The 16,183-nt window shown below is 35.2% G+C and overlaps 1 protein-coding gene across 10 annotated transcripts in view; it reads right to left on the bottom strand.

The window, feature by feature from the left end:
• The window catches only part of ANKRD28 (ankyrin repeat domain 28), a 178,178-nt gene that overhangs the window by 59,713 nt on the left and 102,282 nt on the right, over positions 1–16,183 (bottom strand). For all 10 annotated transcript variants that reach the window (XR_014020791.1, XM_081283822.1, XM_081283817.1 and 7 more), the window contains 4 exons: positions 15,782–15,982; positions 13,993–14,080; positions 8,948–9,090; positions 5,345–5,557 (listed from right to left, as the gene is read on the bottom strand). Coding sequence is in view for 9 of the 10 variants with exons in the window: in XM_081283822.1 (XP_081139948.1) it covers positions 5,345–5,557; positions 8,948–9,090; positions 13,993–14,080; positions 15,782–15,982 (645 nt within the window). In the remaining variant the exon portion in view is untranslated. The remainder of the gene's footprint in view (positions 1–5,344; positions 5,558–8,947; positions 9,091–13,992; positions 14,081–15,781; positions 15,983–16,183) is intronic.

Genomic DNA, 16,183 nt, shown 5'->3' with positions numbered 1-16,183 from the left:
TTGAGATAGGGTGTCACTAAGTTTCCAAGGCTGGCTTTGAATTTGCAATCCTCTTGCTTCATCTGTCTGCATTGCTGGGATTATAGGCATAATCTGCTGTACCCCAATTTACTTGATGTTTTAAAGCATGTCAGTTTTTTTTAAATTTTAATTTTTAAGCTACAGATGGACACAATATCTTTATTTATTTTTATGTGGTGCTGAGCTCACCACTGAGCTCTACCATTGAGCTATAATAGCAGCCCCCCAGTTGTTATTCTTTCAGTCAGGAAAAAACAAAACAAACAAACAAAAACCCCACAACAACCAAAAAACAAAACCATTTTAATAAAATAATTCTAATTCATTATTTGAAAATGTTTCCTATGTTGCCAATTTTATCTACAGCCTTTTTATTTGGGGTGTGTGTATATATGTGAGAAAGAGAGAGAGAGAAGTACTGGGGATTAAACCTAGAGGTACTTTACCACTAAGCCACATGCCTAATCCTCTTACTTTTTATTTTGAGACAGGATCTTAGAAATTACACAGGGCCTTGCTGAGTTGCATAGGATGGTCTTGAACTTGCAATCCTATTGTCTCAGTCTCCCTAGCCACTGAGATTATAGGCATCAGATACTAGCTCTACAGCTTTGGTTCCCACAAAAAACAAAAACAACACCAAACAAAGAAAGACTTCTAATAAAAACTAGGATTCAGGGCTGGAATTGTGGCTCAGCGGTAGAGCGTATACGCCTGGTGCTTGCAAGGCCCTGGGTTCGATTCTCAGCACCACATAAAAATAAATAAATAAAAATAAAAGGATTGTATACAACTAAAAAAATAAATATTTTAAAACAAACCTAGGATTCATAAAATGATGAAATTGGGATGATTTCACTAGTTAACATTTATACACATAGTAATCAGTATATTTCAGGCCAGTTTTAAAACACTTAGATATACATATAAAATCAGTCATTTAATCCTCACAATCCTATTAGAAAGATACCATTGATCCTATTTTATAGAAAAAGTAAACTAGGCCCTGAGGTTAAAGGACTCAACCAAGTCTCTGATCTAGTAAGTGGTAGAGTCTTTATTGTAAGCCTACAGGCACCATTTGAGTAATATTTTTACTTTCTGCATATTGATCATAAAAAGTATTCTAAATATACAAAGGAAGAAGAGCTTTGGATTACCAAATAAGAAGTCTGCCTTAACATGTTAGGAAGGCATATTTATTTCTCTCTGTACTGAAGAAGCAACATGGAGTTTTACTTAACCCCTCAAAGCAAATAAACAGAAAGACCCACAAACATTTTAAGAGTTGATATTGAATATGACCAAAACTCAGTAATAACAAAAAGGCCACACATTTTACAATTTTTAAGTTTAAATATTAAAAGAAGTACTCGATGTATTCCGTTTAGCTGACTCAATTTTATTCTTAAAGAGCAGAGTGGGTGGGGAAAGGAGAGCTTGTAAGTAAAGCAATCAATGCAGAAGGGCTCATGTTAAGCAAATTTATAAAAACCAGACCTATGTTGCCTTTTAAAGTCCACCCATTTACCTCTTCCACTCTGTAGAACAACTGACTTAAAACCTTAGAAACTGAATTTTTATAAATTAAATGATTACAATTTTTAGTGATCTACAACTTAAGGAAAAAACAACAACATGGAGACTAGCGTAGGAGGGACAGAATAAATGGAAAGGCGAAAAAAGAGAACATGAATGTTAGGAAATTAAATTTTAAAATTTATATTTTAAGTTAAAAGTTTAACTTTAAAATTTTAAACTAGGTGCATATCTGTAATCTCAGAAAAGTGGGAGGCTGAGGCAGGAAGATCACATGTTTGAGGCTAGCCTGGGCAACTAAAGGAGAACTTGTCTTAAAATAAAAAAATAAAAGGACTGAGGATGTAGCCTCAGTGGAAGAGTGCTTGCCTAGCAGCCTAGCATTTGTGAGGTCCTGGGTTCAAACCCTAGTGCTTAAAAAAAAAAAACCAAACATGTGGGTATTAAGAACAAGGCCTTTTAGTCAATCAATGATTTAATAAATACTAATTTGACAAATGCAGTTAAATACAGATTTCAGAAATGAATACTTATTTTTCTGGTTGAAAATGAAGAGCTATCAACAATTTCTGTATAATTTCAGAGTCAGAGGGAAATCATCAACATGGTAAATGTGTTTCATTGGAACTTGGCAATAAAATAACTGGACAACTGCACATTAGTAGGATGTCACACATCCTTCAGAGAGATTAAAGCAACTTTTATAAAATCTGTTTCTAAATTCACATCATAGGCTGTTGCATACAGATTTACTTAAACGGTAAATCTTAACCCCTTTGCTAAAAAATTCCCTGTCATGTATGAATTTTCAAATTCATGAAGGACATAACTTCAAATAGGACCACTGTTCTGAGTATTTCATAACTTGGCCTCTTATGGCACTGACACTCAAATTTTAAATTTCAAAAGAAAATAACACTTAATGTAATCACAGATACTAAACTTAACTATGCAGACTGTAATATGAACCCAATAATTCATTATCAAATTATACTAAATATTCATTCAGTGTATAAATCAGGAAGCCTACTCTTTGTTATTTAAAGACAGCACCATGTAATTGAAAAATGTATAATAGCTGGGTATAGTGGAAAAGCCTGCAAACCCAGCAACTCAGGAGACTAAGGCAGGAGGAACACAAGTTCAAGGCTAGCCCTGGCAACTTAGCATGACCCTGTCTCAAAATTAAGGAATTTAAAAAGGCTGAGGATGTAGCTCAGTGGTAAAGCACACCTGGGTTTGATCCCCAATTTATCTTTCTCTTGCACGAACACACTTCCATGTACAAGAATAATACCTAATGATACTGGTAAGCCTTCATTATTTCCATGATACTTAATGTTCAACCTGAAAGATGATTTTAACTATAGCCATTTTAATCATAAACAGGTCCCACAGAGACCAAAAATTTGGTCGTAATCTTTATTTCTAAGGAATGTTAAGATGATGTAGATTTTAAAAAAATTTTTGATATAACCTAATTTTTATTTAAAAAAATATTATTGGATCTTTGGGGGGGAGGGGGGGAGTGTTGAGGGCCACAGCCCAGTCAGGATGATGCATGGCATTTTTGCCAAAAGGGGAGTGGTTGAGAGGTGATGCCAGCGAGCCATTGAGATGATAATGGTTAAGTTAAGCTACGTATTCGGTCATATATAGACCCCTGCTGTCCGCCTCCAGTGCCCACTACTTTGGAGTTCGAGATGGTTGGTTGGTGAAGTTCCGGAGGAGGGATTTCCAGCAGGGGTATTCCTAGAAGGGCCTCCTGGGTGTGTGGGTGGCGTTTGTAGGAGTTCAGGGAATAAAGGAGTTCCTGTTTGAACCTACAAGTGCCTTGTGGTGGCTTGGTTATTTTGTGCCCAGCCAGATTGCGGCAAAAAAGCAATTCTCCTTTTCTAAAGAGCTTAGCTATTTTTCTGGGCCTCAATTATCCAAAAAAAACCCCAAGAATTGTTCAAATTATAATAAGCTGTTCAAACTTACCAAAACATTTTAGAGTAATTAGTTAAACTATTAAAAAAGAGTCACTGATTGGTTTGTTCAAAAACTGAAAGCCTTAAATGTTTATTCCTTTTTTATTCTTTGTTGTTTTGGTATTGGGGACTGAACCTAGGGGCTCTTTATCATTGAGCTACTTTTGAATTTTTTGAGACAGGGTCTATCTAAGTTGTTAAGGCTGGCTTGAACTTGCAATCCTCATCCATCAGCCTTCAGAGTCACTGGGATCACAGCTGTTTACCAACATGCCCAGCTTAGTTTGTTTTTTTAAAAGATAGCTTTAGCTCCAAGCATAATAGAAGTTCTTACTGATACCTCATGCCTCTCCTTCCTTGGGTGTGATATGAATAAATTTTGTCCATTTGCTGGGAACAGACAATGTAAAGCAATGATCTAATTATAGGTGGGCTTGATGATGCTACAGCTGTCTGAGTGGGTCAGTGCCATCATTAAAGGCCTCAATGAAGTTAGGTAAAAAAATGGATTCCCTTCCTACCAGTAGTCTGAAAGACATTTTCCATCATATCTAGTAAAGGATCTAAAATTGCACTTATATAAAACTCCCCATAAACCACATTTTTCTTTTTTGATATAGGGTTTCAATAAACTGCCTAGGTTCGCCTCAAACTTGCAATCCTTCTGCCTCAGCCTCCTCAGTTGCTGGGATTATAGGTAAGCGCCACCACGAATGGGTTTCTGTAAACCATGTTTTAAGCTTAAATATTTTTAATAATCTTAAATGGTTCTGTGGTTTTCTTTTCTTCTTAATACAAAATATAGTTTGCAAGCAACAAGTGAGAGTACCTTAGAAAAATCTAAAACGATTATGTACCATATAATAGTGATGCTCAAAATCTTGGTCGAATGTGCTTTCTCACAGAATTAAATACAGTAAATTAAGAGTTGACTTTCTTTTTTTTTTTTTTTGGTGGTCCTGTACAATCAGAAAAATAAGAAATTATACCCCATTTGATTCAAATGTATGAATTGTCAAGATTATTGTACTGTCATGTGTAATAAAAAAATACAGTAAATTGTATTTTGGCTTTAAAATTTTGACAAATTTATAAAATCCAAATGCTTGTTATTGAATGTGATCATGACCAAAAAGTAAAATACCAACTATTCTTTGTATGTAAAACAGAGATACCGCCACCCAAGACTGTGAAAAATCTCAAAGAATTGTAGTGTAAATTCCCATATATGGACCATCTGAATTTTGCCACTAACATTTACTATGTCTTTTATCACCTTATCAATCCATCCATTTAATTCTTTGATGCTTTTTAAAGTTAATCACAGACATCATTATGTGTCACATCTACACACCTCAATATGCGTATCACTAGTCAACATTTAGGGTTTTTCTTCCTTCTGAGAAAAAATTTCCATACAACAAAAGTGTATCAAATCTTAAATTATCACCTTATGAGTTATGATAAATGCTTATCTATATAATACGAAATCCTGTCAAAATAGAAAACATTACCATTATTTCATAAAGTTTCTTCATGCCCCTTTCCCAGTTGATCCCTATACTCAGAAGCAACAACTGTTCTGATATTTTAACTACAGCTTCTGGAACCCCACAGAAATGGAATTTCCTGTGTTCTAGAACCTTACATAGATGAAAACAGTATATATATTCCTAACCTTAGGCAGCATATATTAAAAATTCATCCATGTTCTTGAGTTTATTAGTAGATAATTTTTATTGCTAAATGGTACTTGCTAGAGATAGTTTTAGTAAATGAAATACCTCAAAGATTCTGATTTTATTTCATACCTTCATATTGACATCAGCCCCATTGCCAACTAAAAGTTCTAAACACAATGCTCCATGTGTTGATGCAGCAGCAAAGTGCAAAGGAGTAAATCCTTTTTCATTCTTTTGATTTACATTAGCACCACAGTCTATAAGTTCATTCACGACAACATCTTGTCCATTATAGCAGGCCACATGAAGAGGTGTATTTCCATAGGCATTTGGTTCATTCATCTATTGGTAGAAAAAAAATGTGCAAATGTTAAAGTAGTCTTGATGACTATCATTATTGTGAACTATTTTAGGAATTTTCGTGTGGTTGTCATCAAATTATTAAAGCAAAAAAAAAAAAAAAAAGGAAAAATACAGATGAGATCTACAGTGCTAAAATTCCTTTAAAATAATGAATATAACAAGTATTTTGGTGTTAAATGGATTCTGTACATTTAGAGATAGGCAATTCACATAGGCAATGTCTATACATATACAATGTCTACATCATGACAAAACCGAATGATTCCAAAAGGAATATTTTTAGGAGAATGAAAACAAGCATAATCTATTTTTAAAAGGCTTCAAAGTTAGGGACTTGATATGAAATTAACTCCAATAATTATGAAAAAATTAACAATCTGAAGTCTGAGGTATATTCAGTTCAGTATCATGTTATTTTCAGCTTTTCATTTTGCAGTGACAAGACTAAGATTACTAACAGAGAGCAGGATTTTTAAAAATAAATGAAATTCTATTCATTTTTGTTATAGACTTGTAAATACATTCCAGTTTCACATGTTGACATTTTTATCAAAAGGCAGAAGAATGCTCAATAATGAAAAATAATCCATCCAACTCAGGTGGCTCCCACCACCAATTCATTTCAAATAAATAAAATAGGGCAATAATTTAACATTTATGTAACTTTTGTGTAGTCAAATTTTACCTTGATTGAAAAAAGATCTAGTCTATCCTTGACTTTAGGGAGATAATCTGTGACATATCCCATACCTTAGATTAGGTTGAAGAAACAGAATAGGTTTGACACTTGATACTAGGGTAGGGGCCGATCATACCAGATTTAAACCAACACTGTGATTCAGGGTGGGGGTTTTGGATCATTATGTATCAGCAAACTTGGAGACTAAAATCAACCACTTAGGCAATAAATTAATCATGCCTATGATGAGGCCCCATTCAAAAACTAGAAATTAGTGTATGCACTGGCATGCATCTGTAATCCTAGCAACTCAGGAGGCTAAGGCAGGAAGATTGCAAGTTTGAGGCCAGCCTTGGCAACTTAGTGAGACCCCATCTCAAAATTAAAGGGGCTGGGGTTGTGGTTCAGTGGTTGAGTGCATGTGTGAGGCACTGGGTTTGATTCTTAGCACCACATATAAATAAATAAAGGTCCATCAACAAATAAATAAAATATTTTTTTAAATTAAAAAGGATGGGCTCAGTGATAAAGCATTCTTTGGTTCAATCCTTAGCATCCAAAATAACCCCAAAACAACAACAAAAACACCAGTGAAAATGAAGCTCAGATGAGCATTCCTAGTTGACAAAACTTTGTGTATATCGTTATAAACCGATGCTGGGAAAGTAATGCATCCTGACTCCATGAGGAGGACAACTTAAGAACACTCCTTAGCTTTGTCCTGTGTGTCTCTCTTCCTCTGGCTATTCTTAATTTGTACTTTCCTACTATAATAAACCATGATTGTGAATGTAATAACTTTCACTGAGTTTTTTTGTGTCATCCTAGTCACTGAATGGTTTCATTTATTTATTTGTTTGTTTATTTTCTGGTACCGGGAATTGAGCCCAGGTGCACTCTACCATTGAGCCTATCCCAGTCCTTTTTATTTTTTATTTTGAGACAATTTCATTAAGTTGCCCAGGCTGGACATGAACTCATGATTTTATTGCCTCTGCCTCCCAAGTTTCAAGGATTACAGGCATGTACCACTATATTCACCTTAAACCTCAATGTTTCTAGAAGCCCCACCACCACTTGTGGTTGGTCAGAAGTGAAGGCAGACTTGTGCAGATAGAGACATCCCTCTAACCATGTAGTTGGCCCCAGTTTGTCATAATTTTGATATTTTCATTTTTGAGATGACTGGTAATAGAAACTAGAGGAATAAAAAAGTAATAAGAGTAGATTTTGCCTCTCAAAACCTTCGAAAAGGAACCAACTTTGCAGAAAGCTTGAATTAGGACTTCTATATCCCAGAATTTTTAGAGATTAGTTTCGTTCATGGTAATTTGTTACAGTATTCCTAAGAAACTAAAAAAAACCATGCAATAAGAGATCATATGTCACTAAAAGATCCCAAATTGGACCATTTATTCTAAAGAACATTCTGCCACCAGAATTTACAAATGTTCGTTTTATTGTCAATAAAATAAGCTTCTAAATTGTGCTAGGATGAATTTAAAAGTGATTAGAAACGATGTTGCCTTTATTTGTGTTAAGGGTCTTTTAAGACACTAAGTTACTCTGTTGAAACAGGGCTATTAAGAACTATTGAGCTGAAATGGAACTTCTCTACTTTGCACTCTCCAAGAGCCCACAAATATGTTTGGTTTTTAAAACCTCTTCTGAATCCCACATTTTCCATACTTACTTGTTTTTAGCAAAGTGTTTCCCTATATTCTAAATTAGCAGTCCATTCAGCTCTATTGCACTGAATGAACTCTGTAATGTCAAACCAGGATATCACTTACTTTTTGTTATTTTATTTTTTTTGTAGCTGAAAACTGCCTCCTTTTAGTAGATCCTTGCCTTCTCTTTCGCTGCTTTGAAAAACAACCATGTTTGTCTTAACCATATAAAAAATAAGAGTAAACATATTCGGACTAAAGAATATGTGTTTAAAGGATCACTTGTGAAAACTACAGGTACTATTAGTTGTCTCAGTTTAGGAATTAAATATACCCAGATATAGCAGTACCCCTTCCTCAAAAAAGAGAATTATATATTAAGCAACACTTAAACTTGGTAAGAAGTCTCTTGTCTTCCTACCTACCTCTTCCTGATATCCTATACCGTGACAGCCATTTAAAAGGGAATATCTGACTAATTAAGTGAATAAGACTAATAATAACCTAGTCACATAATCCAAGTGTGCCTGACCTGCTGGTTTATGCAAAACTGGAGGAAATGGAGCTACAGAGTTTGAAACGTGATGGAAAAGAAAACCTTCTGGAAAATCACCTTTGGAATTTACTTTACCTCAACATATTTTGACATATTACCTTGATTATAAATTAATACACTGTTTAAAGAACTATAATCATTTGGTTAAATGACAAATATTATAAGAAATCTTTTTTGGGGGGGTGGGTACTAGAGAATGAACCCAGAGCTGTTTTATCACTGAACCACATCTCCAGCTCTTTTTAATTTGGAGTCAGGGTATCACTAAATTGCTTAGGGCCTTGCTTAGTTGCTGAGGCTGGCCTTGAAGTTGCAATCCTTCTATCTCAGCTTCCAGAGTCACTGGGATTACAGCTATGAGTCATCAAGCCTGGCTTCTGAAATCCTTTTAAATCTGAAAGTGTTTGCCAGTGTAATAAAATTCATAAAATACTCCATTATTTTATATTGCTCTATATACCTACATCTACTCCAAGATCTAGAAGGTACTTGACTACACTGATCATTCCACTGGAAGATGCTGCATGAAGAGGCGTATAAGACTTCTTATCTTTGCATGTCACTTCAGCTCCATGTGCCACAAGTAATTTCACTACTTCAATATGACCTGGAAATGTGTTGAAGAAAAAATAGAGATGAGCATATATAAAATATTAAATATAATCCTGAATATATTTAAAGAAAGACAAATATGCATATTAGTCACATAATGCATGATAACCAACAATCAATCTCGTTACAATTTGAAAAAGCAGAGAATAAAAGATTTCAGAATCATTTCTATAAATATTGGTAGAGGTAAGATTAAATATGATGCATGTTATTTAATTTGTCCAGTGTCAACACTACAACTGATAAATCTTTTGCCGAGATCTTCTGATCCCCTCCTACCCTCACAGACTGACTTAATGCATTCTTAAGTTAGTTTTAATTTTTAACCTTGTTTATATTTCTCAGCCTTACTGGAATCTTGTTCTTATAAATCTGGGAGTGACTTTGGTTTGTTTCTTTCTAATTTTTCTTTTTCATGTTTGAGATGGGGCATTGCTATGTTACCAAAGCTCAAATGCATGGGCACAAGTGATCCTCCTGACTCTTCAAGGGGACTGCCATAGCACCTGGAAGGCTTGTTTCTCAAGAAATTAGGTTTTCTTTTTGATACTGGTGATTGAACCCAAGGGCGCTTTATCACTGAGCTACATCCCCACTCCTTTTTATTTTGAGACAGGGTCTTCCTAAGCTGCCTAGGCTGGCCTCCTGCCTCAGCCTCTGGAGTTGATGGGATTACAGGTGTGCACCACTGCATCCAGATAAAGCCCTATTTTAAAAGGGGGTTATATATAGGGAAGTGAACCACTAAAAACATTAAGAAAAGGGGTTTCCATAGCCAGTTTGGAGGTGATTCATTTCAAAGAAAAAAGGGGAGAAAAGTTCTAGAGTGAAATAAATTATATTACTTTGCCTGGGTGGCTGTAGCCAAAAAAAAAGTCAATTTATAGAAAGATAAGCTGAGGACCAGAATTTAATTCCCATAGGGTTCTCTACCCTTTCAGTCCCAGTATAAGGGATTGAACCCAGGGGCACTCTACTCCAGATATACACCCATGCCCTTTTTTATTTTGAGTCAGGGCCTTGCTAAATTGCAGAGGCTGACCTTGAACTTGTGATCCGCATATCTCAACTTCCAAAGTTGCTAGGATTACAGGTGTGTTCTACCATATTTGGCTTCTAGAGCTATTTTTTGAGTGGCATCCATGAGACATGTATGGTATATAGATTTCAGAAGAAAATAATAAACACCATCTTTAATTTAATTCCCTTAGGAATTAAGAACATTTTCCACATTTTAATTTTGTTCAGGAATGAACAAGAAAATTAAAACAGACTGTGTTAGAATTTATTTTCAGGGAAAGGAGGAGGAAAAAAATAGTTCATATTCATTTAAATTATGCACTGCTTCAAGAAGAAAAAAAAAAGTTAACAAGTTGCTAATCAAGTAATATTAGCTGGGCAAGATGGAGCATGCCTATAATTCCAGAGCTCAGGAGCCAGGCTGAAGCAAGAGGATCCTAAGTTCAAAGCCAGCCTCAGCAAAAATGAAGTGCTAAGCAACTCAGTGAGACCCTGTCTCAAAAAATAAAAAGGGCTGGGATGTGGCTCAGTGGTCGAGTGCTCCTGAGTTCAATCCCTGATACTCACACCTCCCAAAAAAGAAAAGAAATATTTATTCAATGTCAAAGTCCATAGTAACAGGATTTGAGGCAGAACATGCCTGGATAAGGCTAAAAGTACTGAAAACACTGAAAAGATTGAGGAAGGATGATGGCAGAAGCAAGCATAAATTGAAGAGAGAGAAATGGCAATTTATTTGGGGTCAGGGTTGGGGCTAGAGAATACTGATAGAGACTTCAGTAACAGCATAAGGAGGTGGGACCTAATGGAAAATTTAGGGAACCTCAACCAGTGGATGAAAGGAAGCCTGTGAGAAATAAATCACAAGATTACAAGTAATCCCTAGTATCTACTGTAATTTTTTTGAAGGGTGGAACTGGGGATTGATCCCTGGGATTCTTTACCACTGAGTTACAACCCCAGATATTTTTTGAGACAAGATCTTTTGCTAAAGTGCTTAGGATCTTGAAAATTTGCTGAGGCTGGCCTCATGTTTGCAATCCTCTTGCCTCAGTTTACTGAACTGCTGAGATTACAGGCAATATACCACCACACCAGGCTTCTTACACAAATGTCAATGGATTCTCTGGACATAATCTAGAGGTGACAATGTTTACACTTTAGGCTTGTCTTTAAGATGGGTGACCCATCAACAGTTTCCTGTTTTCGCTATTTAGTTCTTTAATCCCATATGCCTAGAGTAGTTTTAGAAGCTATGTGTCATCTTGTTCAATGCTTGCAAATGAAAGAAGAGTTATGAATCTGAATGCTTATGCTCAAAAATTAAATGGCCAGTGCTATAGTTTCAATGTGTCCCAGCACTAAACTTAATATCTAATGCAACAGTGTTAAGATGTAATTTTGTGTGGGAATGGGTTTGTTATAAACATTGAATTTAACTCCCCCTTCTAACCAGCGTGATGTCTTGTACCATGCTATGATGAGGCACGGCCTACACCAGATGCCTATGCCTTGATCTTGGGCTTCCAGCCTCCAGAACAGTAAGGAAATAAATTTCTGTTCATTACAAATTACCCAGTCTCAGGTATTGTTATGGTAGCACAAAATGGACCAAGACATGTAGTGATTTCCAAGAAACATTGAATTACCTTTTTCAACCATAATAGAAAGGTCTAAAATATGATACTATATCAGTGACCACAAAGCTATGCTAGATCACCTGAGAAACACATAATCAACTATTTATGGAGTTCAATTATAGGAAACTACAAAATTACTCTGGCCTTCCATTTCATAAAAATAGCTGTTAAGACTAATTGTTCAAGAGTAAAAGGCCTGATGCATTTTGTTTAATGTGTAAATTTTTAAATATGCAGTATTAGTTTTAAATCACAGCACTGTTTCTAAACCATCTTGAAAAAATAAACTACAACAGAATATTCAAGAAAGTTTCCAAGACTTAAAGTAGAAAACTGTCAGGTGTGAGGAAGAAACTTTAGTATGCCACAGAAGACTTGCTTCTGAATTTTTTACCTCAAAAAAATTTATCCATTACATATCTAAAGGCACATACTTTTGGTATGAAACACTAAGTGTTCAGCCTCTGGCTATCAAAATATTTTATCTATCTATGTATCTATCTATGTATCTATCTATCTATCTATCTAATTTTGAGACAGGGTATCACTAAGTTTCTTAGTGCCTTGCTAAACTTCAACTTGTGAGTCTCCTGTCTCAGGCTCCAGAGTCACCAGGATTATGGGAGTTTGCTACCATACCTATTCTGGCTATCAAAATAGTGACATGTAACAAAAATGTTGTTGAATCTTCATCTTTAATCATTCTTTGCACCTATACTAAAATTTCAGAATTGCAATTCAGCATGGATTCTTCTGGACCTTAGAAGTATCTGTACTAAAATTTGATAAAGATGATACATAAGATTTGATAGAGAAAGATACACATACATGGAGAGTTACAACTGATTTGCATCCATTTTACAATGTTATACAGGTTTTTAAGGTTAATAACCTTCTACTTAATCTTTAATTTTTAAATGAGAGATAGGAAAAGACAAAACCAAGAATAGAAAAACAATGAGGAAAAGCTACAACTATCACATGATTCTTCCAAATTAGAAGAGACAAAATAGCAAAAGCAGAATTATTAGAATGTGTAAGGCCCTGAGTTCAACTCACAGCACCGGCGGGGAACCTAAAAATGAATTACAACCTTTGGCAGAAAGAGAGGAAGTCCTAAGCTCCATGGATGCACAGGGAGGGACTTCAAAAACAAAATGTCTGTTGAGCACAGTGGCACACACTTGTAATCCCAGCTACTAGGGACGTTGAGGCAGGAGAATCACAAGTTTGAGGCCAGCCTGGACAACGTATAGAGTCCCTGTCTCAAATAAAAAATCAAGGGCTGGGAATGTAGCTCACTATGCACTTGCCTAGTATGTGTGAAGCCCTATGTACAATCCCCAGTACTGCAAAAACAAAACAAAAACCAAATGTCTACACCCATGACTTTTTCCAAGAGGTAAAACCTAGCCTTATAAGACTTCTAAGGTTCATGGTAGGTTATATTTCCTCCATGCTTAGAGATCTGTTTCTATCTGCATGGTCTCAGCACTCACAACAGAGTAGGAATGCTATTTTTATGCATTTCACAATATTCTAAGATAGGCTGAATTGCCTCTTTAGTTTTCCAAAGTATCTCAAGAATCAAATGTTTTGTTAGTGCTTGTATCACTAATTTGCATAAAGTACTGGGTGGTCTATCCCAGGATCATTTTCCTCATGAGGTCTAGTTTTATTTATTTTTATTTGTTCTAATGATTTATAAATGACAGTGTAATGCATTTTGATATGTCATACATAAATGGAGTATCGCTTCTCATTCTTCTGGTTGTACACAATATAGAATTATACAGGCCATGTAATCATATATGCACATAGAATAATAATGTTTGAGTCATTCTACTATCATTTCTATCATGAGGTCTAGTTTTAGAGGGCAATCAAATAAAAAATGAAGATGCACAAGAAACTTAGTGCTTGGCCCAATATAAGATTTCTTAATACATCTTCATAACTTATATATTAGAATGAAAACATAACCACAACTGGCTCATAGTAAACCCCAATCTCAAATTAAAATCAGAGGTCCATAATTGAGATCTTCCTCCCTTTATAAATAATTTCAACTAGCTTTTCTAGCAAAATTTTGCTGTTACCAAGATGGTTCCACCAGAGCAGGAAAATCAGATACGGTGTATCTTTTGTGTTAGAAATGTTAACACAAATAGCAAGAAATAAAATGTACTACTTTCCTAAATATATAATGTGAAAAAGTAAATTCAAAAAGTACATACCCATATATGCTGCCCAATGGATAGCACGCCTATCCTTCTTATCAAAAGCATTAATATTGGCACCTCTGGACAAGAGTAGCTTGACCATCTAGAATAAAATAAACACAGTTTCAATGAAATTCAGAAGTAGAATTGTTCAGCCTTGTGATGAGTACTTATCTTAATTTCTCTGGCACTATATTTCTGGTAGAAAGGGAGCCAGATTGAATATTTAAGGCCATTTAACATAACAGGATAAAGTATGAAAAATGCGTTCACTGTGGGTGTTACTGAAGTCAGGTAGTATCTTTCTAGAAACCATTTATTTCTGTCCTGGTATTTTATGAACAACTAAGTATAAATAAGAAGGTCTAAAGTTAGAATATTTAACAAGAGATTTTATTCCTATTCATAGCCCAACTGTTATTAAAATGCAAAGTGAATACTCTTCCCAGAAATGTCTTAAATTTAACTTAGGTACAAACTTAACATCTACAAAATGATTAAACTTGAAGGTTACTACATAGTCTACTTATCTCACAAAGTACCAAGAATAATAATTATACGTAATCATATTTACAATATTTTCTTTGTTGAAGGGAATTCCAGATTTAAATTAGGACACATTTTGTGACCTTAATTATAATGGAGGCAAGGATTTATGCTGCAAAATCAGAAAAGTATAGTGGAAAGAACACTGCAGCCGACAGCTCCCCAGCTATGGAATCTTGGGAATGATTCTCTACCACTTGGAATTTTTGTGTCTACAAAAATGAAGGACTAGGAGCTGAATACTGTAACATATGCCAGTAGTCCCAGCTATTCAGGAGAGGCACAAGGATCACTTTAAGCCCAGGAGTTGGTAACCAGCCTGGGAAACATAGCAAGATCCTATCTCATTTTTTTTTTTTTTTAAAGGCTGGAAAAGTTCATCTCAAAGGTTCCTCTAACAGTTTGGTTCTTCCCTGTCCCTCATGCACTTATAAACCTCACTCTTTGATAGGACAACTATTGTAAGTGATGTTTGCTGGAAGACAACTAAATACTAATTTGCTTAAATTGATTTCTTCTGATGGTCTGTCACTGAAGAACTCTCTTGACTAAATGCTGAAACTAATTTATAAGAAAGCATGTTTCAAAATTCTTTGCCACTGGGCTGGGGATGTGGCTCAAGCAGTAGCGCGCTCAACTGGCATGTGCGGGGCACTGAGTTTGATCCTCAGCACCACATAAAAATAAAGATGTTGTGTCCACTGAAAACTAAAAAATAAATATTAAAATTTCTCTCTCTCTCTTAAAAAACAAAATCTTTGCCACTATCATTCTGAGTGAACAAAGAAATTGCTGTCTTCCCAGATTCATTTTTTCCACAATAATAGAACATACTTTTCATATTATGTTAGCTAGCAGGCTGTTACTCCAGGTTGACTATAAAATTCATGTGCATAAGCAGCACAAACTAAACAAACTTCCAAATTTGAGAAAGTTTTATCATGGAAAATAAAGTTTGAAGATTTTCTATGGGCAAAATTTGACAAATAAGAGTAAGATATTTTTGTTTCCTTTTACTATGGACTTATAAATGGCTAAAGAAGGGAAATTCAGCCAGGCACAGTAGTGCCTGTCTGTAATCCCAGCTGAGGAGACTGGGAGGCTGAGGCAGGAGAATTCCAAGTTTGAGGTTAGGGCAACTTGCTGAAAACATGTCTCAAAATAAAAGTAAAAAAAAAAAAGGTAGGGGATGGGGTTTGGGGTATAATGCTCCTGGATTCGATTCACAGTATTGTGGAAGGGAAAAAATGTCACCTACCTCACCATGTCCACTGAAAGCTGCATGATGTAATGCAGTTCTTCCGGCTCGATCAGACACATTTACATTACTCAGAAGAGGTACCAAAGCTTCAGCACACTTTACAGCTTTATTAGCAGCAGCGATGTGTAAAGGGGTTTGCCAATTTTTGTCTCGAGCATTAACATCTGCAGAATGCTTCAAAAGTACCTGAACTGCTTCCTAAAACATATGAAGATAAGTTATAAAAGACAAAATAGTTAACAGTTTTAGAAATTGTTTACATATATGTATATGCATGAAGGAAATAAAATTTCCTGAGGAAATAAGAAAATTCTGCTATTATTTAATGTTAAGATGAAATTTATTAAAGAAAAAAATTCAGAATTTACAGCTGAGACATTCTCTTTACATATGTTTCCA

Source organism: Spermophilus citellus, assembly GCF_964194105.1.
Source record: "Spermophilus citellus genome assembly, chromosome: 3".
Classification (NCBI taxonomy): domain Eukaryota; kingdom Metazoa; phylum Chordata; class Mammalia; order Rodentia; family Sciuridae; genus Spermophilus; species Spermophilus citellus.
This window is presented reverse-complemented; position numbering and strand designations above follow the sequence as displayed.